Source organism: Puma concolor, chromosome B3, assembly GCF_028749965.1.
Source record: "Puma concolor isolate L17-30 chromosome B3, mPumCon1.1.hap2, whole genome shotgun sequence".
Lineage (NCBI taxonomy): Eukaryota > Metazoa > Chordata > Mammalia > Carnivora > Felidae > Puma > Puma concolor.
In genome coordinates this window covers 6,093,273-6,107,893 of record NC_141672.1, presented here as the reverse complement: position 1 = coordinate 6,107,893, position 14,621 = coordinate 6,093,273, and the positions used below count along the sequence as shown (strand labels likewise).

The 14,621-nt window shown below is 51.4% G+C and overlaps 1 protein-coding gene across 2 annotated transcripts in view; it reads left to right on the top strand.

Annotated features, from left to right (window-relative positions):
* The window catches only part of EVL (Enah/Vasp-like), a 151,854-nt gene that overhangs the window by 35,812 nt on the left and 101,421 nt on the right, over window positions 1-14,621 (top strand). Inside the window, exon 1 of one of the 2 annotated variants that reach the window (XM_086708821.1) lies at window positions 2,739-2,858. The exons of the other annotated variant lie outside the window; for it this stretch is intronic. Within the exon in view, the coding sequence (XP_086564947.1) occupies window positions 2,836-2,858 (23 nt within the window). The 5' untranslated portion in view covers window positions 2,739-2,835. Of the gene's footprint in view, window positions 1-2,738; window positions 2,859-14,621 lie in introns of those variants that run through there. 2 annotated transcript variants of the gene reach the window in all.

Sequence of the window (14,621 nt, the reverse complement as noted above, 5' to 3'; positions counted from 1 at the left end):
GTCACCAGGTAGTTTAATAAATAAAAACCTCTTATAATTGTATTTGGTCTGGGTTAATTCCTCTTCCTAAGACTTTGGCAATCTCTACTGCCTTTTTTTTCTTTTTTAAGAGAAAGGGGGAGAATGTGAGCAGGGCAGAGGGGGAGAGAGAGAGAGAGAATGAGAATCTCAAGCAGGCTCCATGCCCAGCACAGAGCCCTATGTGGGGATCGATCCCACAACCCTGGGCTCATGACCTGAGCTGAAATCAGGAGTCAGAGGCTTAACTGACTGAGCCACCCAGGCGCCCCTCTACTGCTTTTTTTGTTTTTTTTTTAATTTAAGATTTAGTAGGGGTGCCCGGGTGGCTCAGTCAGTTGAGCGTCTGACTTCAGCTCAGGTCGTGATCTCGTGGTTCATGAGTTCGAGCCCCACTTCGGGCTCGGTGCTGACAGCTCGGAGCCTGGAGCTGCTTCAGATTCTGTGTCTCCCTCTCTCTCTGCCCCTCCCCTGCTCATGCTCTGTCTCTCTCTGTCTCAAAAATAGATAAAAACATTAAAAAAAATTTTTTTAAATAAAATAAATTTAAGATCTAGGACAGTGATTTTAGACATACCTCCATACACAGTATATATGTTTATGTGTACATGCACGCACACCCCTTGTCCTGAGAATCACAGGACAGAAAGACCCTGACCGTCACCGCAAAAATTAAAATAAATGAGCTACCTGTAAGCAGGTAGAGTACCACTGAGGGGGGGTGGCCTTACCGTGGGGACGAATGTCCAGCAGTCAGCACTGTCAGGGAGAGGCGGCCTTGTGAGGTGATGATGGTGAACGTTCCACAGCTCGGTGCACTCCATGGGGAGCTCTCACAGCTCCCCGGGGGCCTGCCCTGTGGGGTCCCCACAGCCGTCCCGCAAGAGGGAGGCCCGGGCAGCATCCGCATCAGTCCCGCTGCGCACGCAGGGAGCCCAGGGCGCGGACAGCTCGGGTCGCCTGCCGTTGATCACAGAGTCAGGAAGTGGCAGATCTGGGACGTAAACTCAGTTATTTAATGGCTCTGAATCTCTTGTGTTTTCTGTTCTATCATGATTCTGCCAAGAAGCTGCCGTCACTGGAGGGTCCCAGGCGGAGGGAGACCTGTCAGGAAGTCGTGTGCGAGCATTCGGGAGCAGTTCAGTTCAGTTGGTGATTGCTGTGTGGCTTGAGGGATCACAGGGTTCCCCCCAGATCGTCCTCACTAATCAGTCTGCCTCCGTTGGCTGTTACCGCTTCGTGTCTTTGAGTCAGGCCCTGGGTCGTGGCCGCTCCACGAGGCGGGGAGAATGCGCGCAGTCCCCGCGGAGCAGCTTCGCGTGGACACCTGTACTCCGCCACTCTCCTCCCTGATGAAGAGCAGAGGCGAACGGTCGTTCCTTCAGCAGACCCTTATCCAATGGCTCCTCTCTGTCCTGCTCTGCGCCAGGCTCTGGGAGTGCATGTCGCTGCCCTTCTGGGTCTCAGGGAAGGGCGGGCAGGGTGCCGGGTGGCGCATCGGTGGCAGTAGCGAGAGCGGCTCACCAGGCCGGGGGTGGAGCACGCGCGACAACACGCAGCTCGCACACGGAGCCGGGACCGATCTGGGCCGCTTGCCCCATAGGCTGAGCAATTTAGGGAACCGGGAGAGAGTTGGACAGAAAAGACTTCGTTTGCGGGGCCGAGGCCTTTTCGCCTGACCCCGTGGGCACCGGGGGACTCGTGCGGGGTTGGAAGGGGCGCCGGTCTCCAAGTCAGATTCAGACAATGGCTCTGGCAGAAGGGACAGAGGGAGGAAGACCGGTCGGAAGGCGCCGGGCCACGCGAGAAACGCCGCGGGCACGGGACGGGGCAGCCGGATTCAAAGAAACCTTTCGGAGGTAGAGTCCGGACTAGTGACTGATGGTACCTGTGGGTGTGAGGGAGAGAGAAAGGCAGGAGCGACTCACGGGTCTTGACGTGAGTTTATAAAGAGCATTTGCAGGCCAAATGCTGAAGATCTCCTTAATGGCAAGTCTCAGAAGGCAGCCAAATCTTGCCAGCTTGGGCTTTACAGACTGGTAAACATTTCTCTCCTTTTGGCTGACACCTCGTTTCCTGCTTCTCAACTTCTGTTCTGGAATCATTACATAAGTTTTGTGCCTCCAGGAATCGATAAGAGCCTAGCATGTGCTACGCACCCAATAAATGAGTGATGGAGTCAGTGAGATCACTTATCATGGTGGACCCACAAGGTCATGTTGTTGACGGTGAGGCGGTGAGCACACAGTGTGACTCCTGTGATTCCGGAACTCTGAGGAATTCTCGGGGAGGCGCAGCCTGGAATCCTCTCCACTGTTCACCGGCCACACCTGCCCGTGGCGGCGGCAGCCATGGAAGATGAGGCAATCGGGCAGGTCGCCCGGGAGCCGGCTGCGTTCCTTCAGGCCTTTGCCCCCCACTTCCCAACCTGCAGATTTCGGGTGCAGGGGTGGCAGATGTGCGTGCGATTCACCCAGGACCCCAGGCGTGCCCGGGGTTCGACTTCTTTCTCAGGGCTAGCTAATCCAGCTCCCAGCCTGGAGCCTAAGCATACACTGCATTAATCAGACTTGCTGGAATGATCACATGGTTTTCTAGCTGCCTCCCCTGTTAGCTGCCGCTTGTCAGCAGCTGGCGGAGCTGGAGGCCGCAGGCCCCTGTCTGCAGAAAGCCTTTTACTTCCGAATATTGGGGGGGGGGGTGTGTGGAAACCCCGCCTCTTTTTTCTGCACTTTGCACCATCCGACTGACTAAATGGTTGTCCTCCGAACCAAAAAGGCTACCAGACAATCTAAGGACGTTGTCTCTGACTAGGTCATGTTTGCATTTGAAGAATTCAGGTACGTCGTGGGCTTTCTACATCAGCCTGCCGCTGGGTTTTTGTTCTCGCTGGGTTTTTGCTGTGTAATGACAGCTCGGGCTCTGGCTGGTTCTCACCCCCAAAACGGTTCTTTCCTGCATTCGGTGGGCTTTATCCCAGTCGCGGGGGTGGGAGGCGCAGAGGTGGTGCAGGTCGGGGGTGTTTACTGCATGCACACGTGCAGCAGGGGATAATTGGGGTGCTCGTGCGTAAATTTGCCGGGGACCCCACCTTGTGCCTCCTTTGAGCTGCTGTGGGTGGTGTAGAGTTATGAATGCAGAATAGCAACTCTATCCAGAATGAGTCTCTCGCTCTCTTTTGTTTTTCTTCCTTTGTCAAACTCATGGAGTCCACTGCTCTTTTAAAAAAAATGCTCATGGTAGCAGCAAAGATGGAAAATCCTGCAAGTCCGTCTGCTTAGTTGAGGCTTGATTTGGGCTCTGATTTCCCCCCTCATTGTTAATAGTAATCTCGTGCTCGGGCAGTTTTCTGGGAAGTGCTCTGATGATGTTTTGTTAGCAGGGTCCTTCTCTGCTTTCAGAAGCTTTTCGGCTGCTGTAATTATCAATGCTCCAAATGAGTCTTTTGTGAATCTTATTCCTTCTCTTCTCTGAGGATCTGTCCCTGGGTATGAACATGAACATGGGAAGGGATGTTCCAACAGAGGTAGTTTCTAAGAAATGAGAATAAAGGAGGCAGAATGGGAGGGTTATCTGACCATTCGTGTGTATATTTCCACCTTTTGGAACATACAGAAGACAGTGTGTGTGTGTGTGTGTGTGTGTGTGTGTGTGTGTGTGTGTGTCCCTAACCTCCGGCAGGCTCTCATTTCTCAAATGGAATTTCAGCGTATTTTAGAACTGAGCGTAAATACCATATCGATGGGCGACGGGGGTGATTGTGTGAGAACCCCAGTTCTGTTTCTACAGGCCTTTTTTGTTCCCTCCGGAAGGTTGCGGCGATAGACATTAAAACAATAACAGAATAACCACCTTTCGTTGTTTGTAAGAGGAAATTTAGAGACCTTTTAATCAAAATCAAGAGAGTAGATGAGAGGATCATCAAATCTGTAGGAAGAAAAGCAGGGCTGGAAAGGGTGTCCCCGCCCTTTCTATAAACTTGGAGCTTTGGATCTAGGAAGTTCTCCTTTGTTTAAGAGAGTGTCTCTGCATTATTTCTAGTGGCCTGGGCTGGCGAAAAGGATATTCTTTCCATGTGGCAACATGCTCTGGGGACGTGGGGCCTGTGCCCTTACACGGGGACCAGAACTTACTGTTTTATGGTAGCTCCATTAGGTAACTCACAAGAATTTTTTTATGCTCGATGTGTTACAGTAGATAGGTCCATAGACGATGAATTTGGAGTCCCGGGTTCTAATCCCCGTTGGCAGGTTAGCTTTTCTGATCCTTCTGAGATTTACGGAGGAGTTTGGGAGAGTGTAGAAAGTAGTACAACTGTGAGGTTCGTATCTTACTGTTAGCATTTATTCGGGATGGAGTAAGCCTTAGCTAACCATTGCCTTGAACAGAGCTTGGAGCCGGTCACCTCGTTTCCTAGTTAGGGAAGAGGCATATGTATCGACAAGCCTTGTCCCCTTGGGTGAGCTCCCAGCCCAAAAGCTGGGTCTGAGCAGTTGGAATGGGGTCACGTTGAGGGCCAGTGCGCTGCTGGACTGAGAAGGTGGGGCCGTGTGTGGAAAGTAGACCAGAAAGGGGGGGGGGGTCTATTACCTGTGTGTCCAGCTTCGCTTAAGCTGGCCGCAAAGAACTTTGCTGGGTGTGACTGCGTTTTGTGACTGCTGCCCGTACTGGACATTTGGCCGCCTTCTTTAGTCACGGGCTTTGTGTGGGGCTGAGTGATCACGGTGGGGCGACACAGGCACTTTAGAGGAGCTTGTTAGCTTTGTAGCTCTGGTCAGGGTGGTGCTCAGGCTGTAGCCTGCAGTGGAGACCCCTGGAGGGCCCGTGAAAACCTGGATTGCTGGGCCCCCCTCCCAGAAGCTCGGGTCCGGTAGGTCTGGGCTGGGTTTGGGGATCTGCATTTCTAGCAAGTTCCCAGGTGACGGTGATGCTGTAGGCCTGGGAAGCAGACCCTCAGAACCATCGGCTTGGGAGAAGCAGGCAGACTGCCCTTATGGAGATGGTACATCTGAGGCAAAGGCGAGGAGGTCCAGGTAGGAAAGAAGCCCGGAGCCGGAAGCCGCACGTCCAGTCAGGCAGGTGGACCCGAGGCGGGCGTGCTCCTGGGAGATTAACCCGTGACCAAGATCGTCACAGCGGCCCCTCTCCTCCTGGGGAGGGGTGAAACCGAATTTATAACCCAGTTTCTGCCACGTACGGCCTGTGTGGACCTGGCAGGGCTCTCCGCCTTTTATCGTCATCATCTTCTGTGGGAATTTTCTCTAAGAAAGTCTGTGACGCCGTTGGAAGCAAATGAGAGGACGTGAACTAGTCCCTAGTAAGGCACGAGGAGTTTCCCGAGAGCTTTCCAGTGTCCTGTGTTTTTAACTTTGACTCCTTTGTGCCTAAGACTGCTTGACGCACAATAGGTCCTCAATAAGCAGTCGACACCAATCGTTTTCAGGGGATTTAACGACGAAGGAGAAACAGGCACGTGATCAGGCTGGCTCGGTGCGGGCCTGGTGCTGGTGCCACGGTGCCCGTTCAGTGTGCTGGTTCAGAAGAGCGCGTTGAAAAGCCCGCAGCTGACCTCCTGAGAAAACTGCGAAGTGTCCTTAGCACACCCCAGCCGCTGGGGTGGCAGAGCTCCGCTCCCGTTTCCTAAGGAATCTCTGCGGGTGATCTCACTGCAGAGCCTGCTGACCATCGTAGTCATTTGCTGGGGCCAAACCCGCAGGGTTGCAGAATCCTGAGAGCTTGAGTGGTTGGGCCAGCATTTTCCAGATGGTTAGGGTAGTTTCTGCCTGCCGTTGGCTTCAAGACTGTATTGTTCCAACACCAGGCAAGCTGTTCTAGCTGGCTGCTGTGGTAGACACGCTTCCCTTATATTTTTGCCTTTTTAAAAAGACCTCTTACGTGAGAAGTTTACTGAATTCATGGTTTAGTAAACATTTGCCAGTCACTACACACCGCGGCGACTGCCTTCTGAGCACCAGTGAGCACTAGAGACAGCTTTGCGGAGGCCTCTCTGGCTTCCCTTCCACTTCCAGAGCCCGAGCAGGGACCATGTTCCCTCCCCTCCCCAGAAGAAACATTTTAAAATGTGATTTTTGGCTCTGTGATCCCACAAGGGAGAATGGAACCCAAATCAGAAACCTCTGTTTCTCAGAATTCCTGATGCTTACCCTGGTTTATTTCTAGAAGGAATGTGGTATGCCAACTCCAAGATCTAAAATCCATAGTTGGAATGTGTCAGTCACGTGAAAACGGGAAGGTACTACCCTGAGTCTGTTTGCTTTATTTTCTTTTGTTGAGTAAAGTGTCCTGGAAACGTGGAGGTTCAAACTGCAGCCAGCTCTTTCTTGATTAATCCGTGTTTATATCCAGTCTTGGGAAGTGTCGTTCTTTCCCTTGCTCTTCCACTGGAATATGGAGATGAGTTGAGATGAGGGGTCTCGGGGAAGACCTGAGGTCTGGAAGCCAGCACAGCCCACCCGGTGTCCAGCCTAGCCCCGTCATCTCCCCGGCCCTGTCATCCGCCGAAGAGACAGGGGTTTAGGTACGGCGACTTTCATGCTGTGGCGAACAGGTAACACTCATCAACAGGAGATGGAGGCTGGGCTGGGCAGCGATGGGGAAGGTGCTGTTTCCCTGCTGTTTCCCAGGTACCACTAGTTGCTTCGCCCATGGTAACTGGAACCCACATAACATAAATGAAAACAGAAGCTCGGGGATGTGGACAAACCTGAAACGTATACCGCCCACCCAGACCTTTCCCCAGACTGGTCCCGTGGATTCAGCTGCTTGCTTTGTGCTGCCACCTGGAAGTCTGCCGGGCATCTCAAACTTAACACATCTGACACCTTGCTTGTATTTTTTCTGGAGCCATTGCTTCTACAGTTTTCCATAGCCCAGCCTTCCTTTGGTAGCTCCATCATCCCTGACCCTTTTCTTTCTCTTCTACTCCGTGCCTGAGCTATCCGGGCAAGGTCTGTCGGCTCTATGTCACTCAACCGACTGAGCCACCCAGGCACCCCAGTCGGCTCTACGTCAAAGCGTGCCCAGAGTCCCGGCACTTCTCAGCGCCTCTGGTGCTACCAGCCTGGTCCACGTGGCCACCGTCTCCCACCCGACTCACCGCCGTGGTCTTGTAACTGCCTCCAAGCTTCCCGTGTGCCTTGCCCTCCTGCTCCTGGTTCTTCAGCTGGTTTTCATTGGAAAATATCAACTCAGGCCATGTCAGTCCAGAGCTCGGAACCCTCCAGTGGCTTCCCACCTGGCTGTGGGCGCCCCCCACTGGGGGTATCTCACAGGGCTTGCTCAGCTGCCATACTCTCCTGACCTCTTCCTCCAGACGCCTGCATGGTTTGCTGCCTCATCTCCTGGGGTCTCTGCTCAGCTGTGGCCTCGACCTGTCTTTTTAACATACCCCCTCCCATAATGGGCACTCCCTTTCTGCCTTACTCTGCTCCATTTTTCCCCCAGATCACATATCACCATCTACTTACTGTGGATTTTAATTTTGTGTTTGTTTATTGTGTGTCTCCCTCTAGCAGAATGTTAAGTGCTGCAAAGTAGGGCTTTAAAAATCTATTTTTGTTCACTGCTGTATCCCTAGTGCCTTGCAATGGTAGGTGTCTAAAAAACACTTGTTAAATGAATGAAAGAAATGAGAACAGACACCCAGAGAGGTTGGGTAATTTTCCTGAAGTCACCCAGCAAGGAGACGTAGGCAGTTTCACTTCCGTTCATCTCCCCAGACAGTCTGTGCCTGGAATGCCCTCCTGTGAATGGACCTCATGTCCTCCAGCTGGCACACCCTCGTGAGTCTCTCCGGTGGGCCCAGAGCCTGTTGTGGGGCCTGACTCTCGGCACCCCTCCGTGTCTGTGGGAAGTGGAGAACAGAATAGAGGACCCCACCTGGGGTGGGATGGACTGACCCCTTGTCCTGACCCCCTCGGCCCTTACATCCCGTCTGTCTGCAGGGCTGCCCTCGGGGCGATTTACGAGAGTGTTCCTTCCACATCTTCCTGCCCTCCTGCAGTTTGAGCTCTTGGAGGTCAGAGAGCATATCTTAGTCGTCCTACACCACTACCAACTCTTAGCACACTGTCAGCTCTAGTCTAGGAGGGGTTGGTAAATGCCTACGAGACTGATGTTGTAGGTAGGTATTAAAGTAATTTGAATTCTATCAGTCACAGTCCCTCACTGCGAGGAGCTTATGATCACACGGTCTTTGATCCCCCAGGATCTATTAGAATGCACAGCTGTGTGGGTCTTTAATAGGTGATAGTGGGAGCACCTGGTTGGTGGAAAGAGCAGAGGGTGGAGAGTTGAAGGAGAGAAAAACAGAGCAGGAGCGGGGAGGACAGCCAGACTGCGTTGACTTGACAGTCTCGCCTGGAGTTTGACTAGCCACAAGCGAATGTTATTCTGGGAAACAATGTAGCTGTTATGGCGGCAGAGCAGAAGTATTTTAAAATACCAATCTGTCCTCCGTTATTAAATAAGTGTTGCGATTGTTGAGTTTTGCCAAAAGAGAGGCAGTGTTGTGGATCTGGGATCCAAAGACTTGGCTTCAGTTTGTATAATGTAAACTTAAAAGCTGTGACCTTGGGCAAGTCACTATATTTCTCTAGGCCTTAGTTATTTCACTTCTAGGAAAAGGGCTACTTTGAGGATAACATAGAGGAAAGAAGTAATGCATAAATGACAAAATTTTGCTATAATGTTTGTATTTTATATTTTGGAATCAGGGGAAGCTTAATCAGTCAATATTTAACTGGCTCAGATGCTACTTTTTAAAAAACAGTCCTGATTTCCATTCCCCATTTCTCCTTGCTTAGCATATTAGTAGTCTCTTGTGTTAAACACACGCAAACAAAACTTAGAGGAAAGAAGTTAACTGGACTCATTACCCAGAGGAATGAGGAAGAGGGTACCAACCTGGGTCCGTGTGATTCTTGCTGGTTCCTTAGGGTACTTGCAAAAGCGTCTCTAACTGTGTCGGTTTTTTGAGACTCGGTATGTATGTTTTGGAAGGAAGGAGGGCCTTTTAGCGGCTAGGGTAACTGTTCATTGAGAAAACACTTCCTAAACATTTACTAAACATAAGCCCCAGTAGAAGATGCAAGTGCGTGACCTGTGTGTAATCTTCAGGCCTTCCTGCAGAAATTGACTGTCCTGAGAAGGTGCTGAACCAACAGCAAAAGCGTGGGGTAGGGTAGCCAAAGACAGACAAACGCTGAAGTGTAGGATAAATTCTTAGGGACACCTGTGAGGTGCGTGGGCAGGAGGAGGATGTGGCTTTGCCGTGCTGAGAACTGAAGGGAGCCTTTGGGAGGAGGTGTCCCCTGGGTGAGTCTGGGAGAGGGGAGGGGTTCAGGTGAAAGAAGATGAGGCAGGGACCACTCAGGAGTCTGGGGCCCGAGGTGTGGGAGGGGGTATGGCGTGTGCCCCCAGCCACACTGCCTGATGAAACCCGAGGGAAGAGCTTTTTCTCCCCAGAGCAGCCGAGTCTGTTCCGTCCTTTCCTCGGCATTGGCGACATCCCTGCCCCGACGTCGACTGCGTTGCAGAGGTGAGCCCTTGTCCCCTTCAGGGTGTGTGTGCCGACACTCAGGGGAGGCGCTTTGCCACCTTTGCTTCCCCACCAGTCTTGCCCCCTCCAGCCAGTGACTTAGGCCCTTTGTGCTTTGGTTTGCCTCTCTGTAAAACGGGGGTATTACCTGCCTCCCCAAGTGATGGTGTTGATTAAATGAGATTACTCACGCGAAGCATCTAGCGGGGGGCCTCAGGAGATACTCAATAAGTTAATTTCTTTCATTTCCCTTCGGTAGCAACACACTTAGGTAGCCCCCCACCCTGGACTGGAAATTGCACACGAGCCGGGAGGGGGGGCCTGACACACTAAGAGTGGGGAACCTCTAAACTCCCCACTTCCCTGAGAGTGCAGACTCAAGAGTGCCAGAAATCAGGCCTTGGAGGATGACCGGTTGTTGAAATGCTCGTGCCACAGCGGACCAACCAGGGTGTGACTAGTCAGCTGAGTGCTTGGACCCCGGCTTTGTGGGCTCGCAGATTCGCTGGTCTGAGAGATTAGGTTCCTTGCAGTTGGTGGACCGAGATTCTGGTGTCTTCTGTCCAGTTAGGATAGCACGGCCCGAGCCCGCCCCACGTGCGGACATTCCCTCAGCGTCTACATACTTCGTCCACAGCCAAGCGGTCATCGTTCTGCGTCCCCTCTGTGTCCTCTCTTTATTTCCAGAGCCGGCTGTAAGAAAGAAGTGTCTGGAGAGCTGATGTGGGCTGCACGGGGCAGGTGCAATGTGTGACCTGCAAGGGTCTCCCCTTCCATGGGAGGGCGGAGTGGATTACAGACAAGGACACGGTGGTGGGCACCTTTCCAACGAGCAGCAGCTGTTGTACGTGTGACAGGGTACCTTTGGGCCTGGGGGTTCTGCCCGACGTCAGGAGAAGCTTCTGAAGGTCCTGAAGTCGAGGATTCCATGTGATGGTTCTCTCCTGGGAGGGCCCATCAAGGTCAAAACAGAGGGGGCCCAGGCTGCACCTCAGCCCTACTGAGACCAGCTGTCCAGACGTGGAACCTGGGTACGTGCATTGTGTAAGGCTCTGCCGGTTATTCCAACGCAGAGTCCCAGTTAGAGTTTGCGGGAAGAACTTGACCTTGGGACTCTGGAAGCCCTCAACTCTCTCTGTGATACTGTGTTGCTTTGGGTCAGTCACTTACCTTCGCTGTCCACCTGGAAAACAGAGGTAACATTTTGTTCACGGAGATGTGGTTCAGAGAGAGTAAGGTGACAGCCGTGTGGGAGCTTTGGAAAGCTGGGAGCACCGGATACGGAAACGTGCTTACATGTGCCATAGACTCGTAAGTCCAGGTGTATTGGATGTGTGTGGCCGGTAGAGACTGCAGCCTTTGGTCTGGACTGAAGCCTGGCTGGTTCGAGGTCTTTCTTGGGTTCGGTAACCTCACAGCTAGTCGCTTTGGCTGTCAGGAGTTCATTTGTACTCGTTCACGAGCGAGAGGAGTCGTTTTCACGCCAGTCAGCCAGTTCAGAGCCTGCCAAGTGCCAGGGTTCATCTTGCCGTGCGCTCTTTGAGACCAGCCTCCCTCCGTCTTTACCGGCACAAGTGCTGGACGAGACGAAGACAACCCGTCTTTGCCTGTGGAGGCCCTGGAGGAAACGTGAAAACTCGAAGCTCCTCCATCTTTGAAGATCACGTCTTGGCCACGGGCATGCAGGCGGCAGGCCAGGGGCGCCAGGCAAGAGCCGGGAGCAGGAAACGGGCGTCCCTCCCGGCGCTCCCTCCCGAGTGTTGAGAACTTGTGCTCTGGCCGCCATCTTCCACTGTGTGCAGAAGCCAGAAGCTGTGCACTACGTCGAGATAGAGCCTTCTCGAGGGAGATGGGTGAAACCGTGTGCCTGGTGCACTGTTGTGATCAGGACATCGAACAAACGCTGACTTAAATAAAGAAGCGTTTGTACTCGGCGATGAAACTCCTTTTCCTGGAGAGAAGATGCTTCCATAGTTGGAAACTTGGAGCACTTCCAAAGCCATAGAGCAAAGACTGCATCCGTTCGTTACTCTCTGCCCTACTGAAGGAGTGAGGGAGGTAGGGATTCCCCAGGTAGAGGAAGGTAGGTGATGACGTTGTGTGTTTTCCTGGTCTTGGTTGGGATGTTCAGGCTAATCAGATCCCTGGTATGAAGCAAGTGGGAATCAGTTCATCCCTGCCCTGACTGAAGACGTTAAGGACAGCTTGCTTCAAGAAAGATGGGGGCCGAGAGGAACGTGTCCTACTTTGGGGACCAGATTATAATACGGCTCAGTCTCTTGCCAGTCCAGCCCCTCTTTTCTTCTGTACGTGGCGCCCTCCGTGGCCGGACTCTTAAAGTGGCATGTTCTCTTAAAGCTCAGCCCCCAGGAACCTTCCTTCTGCCCCAGGGAACCTGGCTAAGTCGCGGATCCGCACACACCACTTTGCCTCCCCATCTCGAAACCTTTATTGTCTCTCCGTGAAGTCCTTCGAAACCCAGCCCTGTTCACACTTCCCTCAGGAAGCCTTTTCTGACCTCTTTAGTCACATAAACTTCTCTGTTCTCTCTAAACTCCCTTACAGCACTCGAGGTAGGTCACACGTAATCTGATATTTAAGTTTTCTCAATCTTATTTTCTTGACTAGATTGAAGGTTACTTGAAGGCAGAAAGAACGTTCAGTCGTCTTCATTCCATCTGTCACACTCGAACAGAGAGTTGGGTGCATCGTGCCTTCTCAGCACCCTTTATTTGTTTTTAGCATTTTTTTAACCTCCTGCCACATGCCAATCATTGTTAAAGGCCCTAGAAGGTGAAATGGCAGGAGAGAGGACACTTGCTGCCTTTTAGACGTCTGTTCACTTCGCAGCATGGAGGCGTGACTATACCATTCCGAAAGAGCTACTGAATCCAGTAAGCAGGACCTGCTTTGAATGGGCAGAAGGGGTCCAGGCAGTAGGTCTGCAGGAAGGCCTGAAAGTGCCAGGTGCTGGATTTTCAAAACTGTAGGGACTTGCAAAAGCATTTGAGCTAATTAAAATGCATGTGATGTTTAAGGTGTCCTTACATGCTTAAATGAAATGTTTCTCTTTTTTTGTTTGAGAGAGAATGCATGCACGTGTGCACATGCGTGAGCCGGGGAGGGGCAGAGGGAGAGAGAATCCAAGCAGCCTCCACACTCAGCCCGATGCAGGGCTTGATCCCACGACCCTGGGATCGTGACCTGCGCCAAAATCAAGAGTTGGACGCTCAACCGACTGAGCCACCAGGCGCCCCGTAAATGAGTGTTTCTGATTCCTCTGGATTCAAACGCAAACAAGATCACACACGTGCATTTCGGGCCCTTTTGTTTCCACCTCCCATTCCCCCCCAGTCCTGCGGACTGGGTGGTACCATTCCCATCTCGCCTCAGAAGCACCTGAGAAGACTCGGAGAGGTCAGAGTGCTTTCCCACGGTCACATATCTGCTTGATTGGGAAGTGAGCCAGTGCCCATTTTGTCCTTTCGTAGCTGCCTCCAACCTTGATCTCGTGAAGCAAGGAAGATCGGTCAGGTACCCCGGTGATGCTTGTTTTATGTACTGTTTTGTTGAAAAAGTGAATGTATCACATTTATTGGGCCCGAAGTAGGGACACTGTCATCTGATCAGCACTTTATACGCATGAACACATGTACCACGGTCCTCGTAAGAGTCCTGTGACAAGGCTGCTGTTCTCGTTCTGCTTCGCAGGTAACAAAAGCCACGGCACACGCTGGCTGAGTAACCTGAGCAGAACCACACAGGGCTGGCATCTGCACCTGAGGTCCTCTCTCTCCGGGACCTGTGCTTTTGACCGCTACCTTCGTCCTACAGGAGGCTTCCTAGGGAACAGAGATTCTGTGGGCAGTTGTTTGGGAAAAACTGGGCACCGACTCCCTGGGAAAGGGCCGTGCATAGTAGCATGAAGGCTCTGAGAAGTCCTGTGCAGTGGGGTGTGGTGGAGACCCCTGAGTTTCCCACACGTGTTTTGTGAAGGAACTTTTATTGCCTAACACCTGATTTTTAGTTGACACTGTAGAAGATCCTGCTACAGTGGAAGGAGATTTGGAGACTGGGAGTTAGAAATCGGGGTGAAGAAAAGAGTCTTCAGGGCAAAATCCATAAGTGGAAGAGGTTAAAGAGTCTCACTTGAGTGTGAATTCATCCTCCTGCTCCTCTTGGCCATGAATTGATTCTTTTGGGATCTCACTTGCCTTATCTGTAAAATGGGATCATTGTGAGGAGGAGTGTGATTATGTATGTAAAAATCCTTTGTAAACAATGAAACTCAAAGTTGCTGTTTTTGTTATTTACCAATTCACTTGTGTCCTAAAGCCTAGCACGGCATCTACCAGCTCTTTGAAGGACAATCAGCAGTTATTGGATGAATGAGTGGATTTTGCCTTTTGTGTTCTGTAACTGCTATGTTACAACTGAAACATTTTTTTCTTTCTGTTTTATTGAGGTCCAATTGACATATAGTGAAACTTCTTAAAAAATGATACTTTTTTTTCCTTGAATTTTCCTTCTAAATTGTGTTCTTGCTGGTTTTTATGTTTGGGGAGTTTAAGGAAATCACTCTGTTGGAAAGTCAGGAACCGTGTTTCTCTCGTTCACTTTGTCGTACCCCAAGTTGGACCGCCACGGCAGTTTATTTTGTGTTTTTCTGACATGTCCCTGGCAGCAAGAGATTTTTGGACAGTTCCAAAATGGTAAATTTCAATCAACAGTGTGCATGTGTTGGTTTTGTTGTTGTTGGGTTTGTTTTTTTTTTTAACACTCCTCATTCCCTCAGATGTGTCCATCTGTGTGTGTGTTTTTTAAAGGAATTTCTCCTGTATCACACTCTCGATGTAATTACTCTTGATGTTTCCTCCTCTCAAGGATTGTCAGGGAGAGAAACTCGCTGCAGTTTTGCATTCCAGTGAGGTTCCTCCTGATGGGGGTGGAGATGTGTGAGGGCATTCTCTACCTGCTTCAAATAAGTCCTTTGTTTTTAGCTCCTGGTCAGAAGAGACAGATGTATGTTCAAGATCATTCTAAT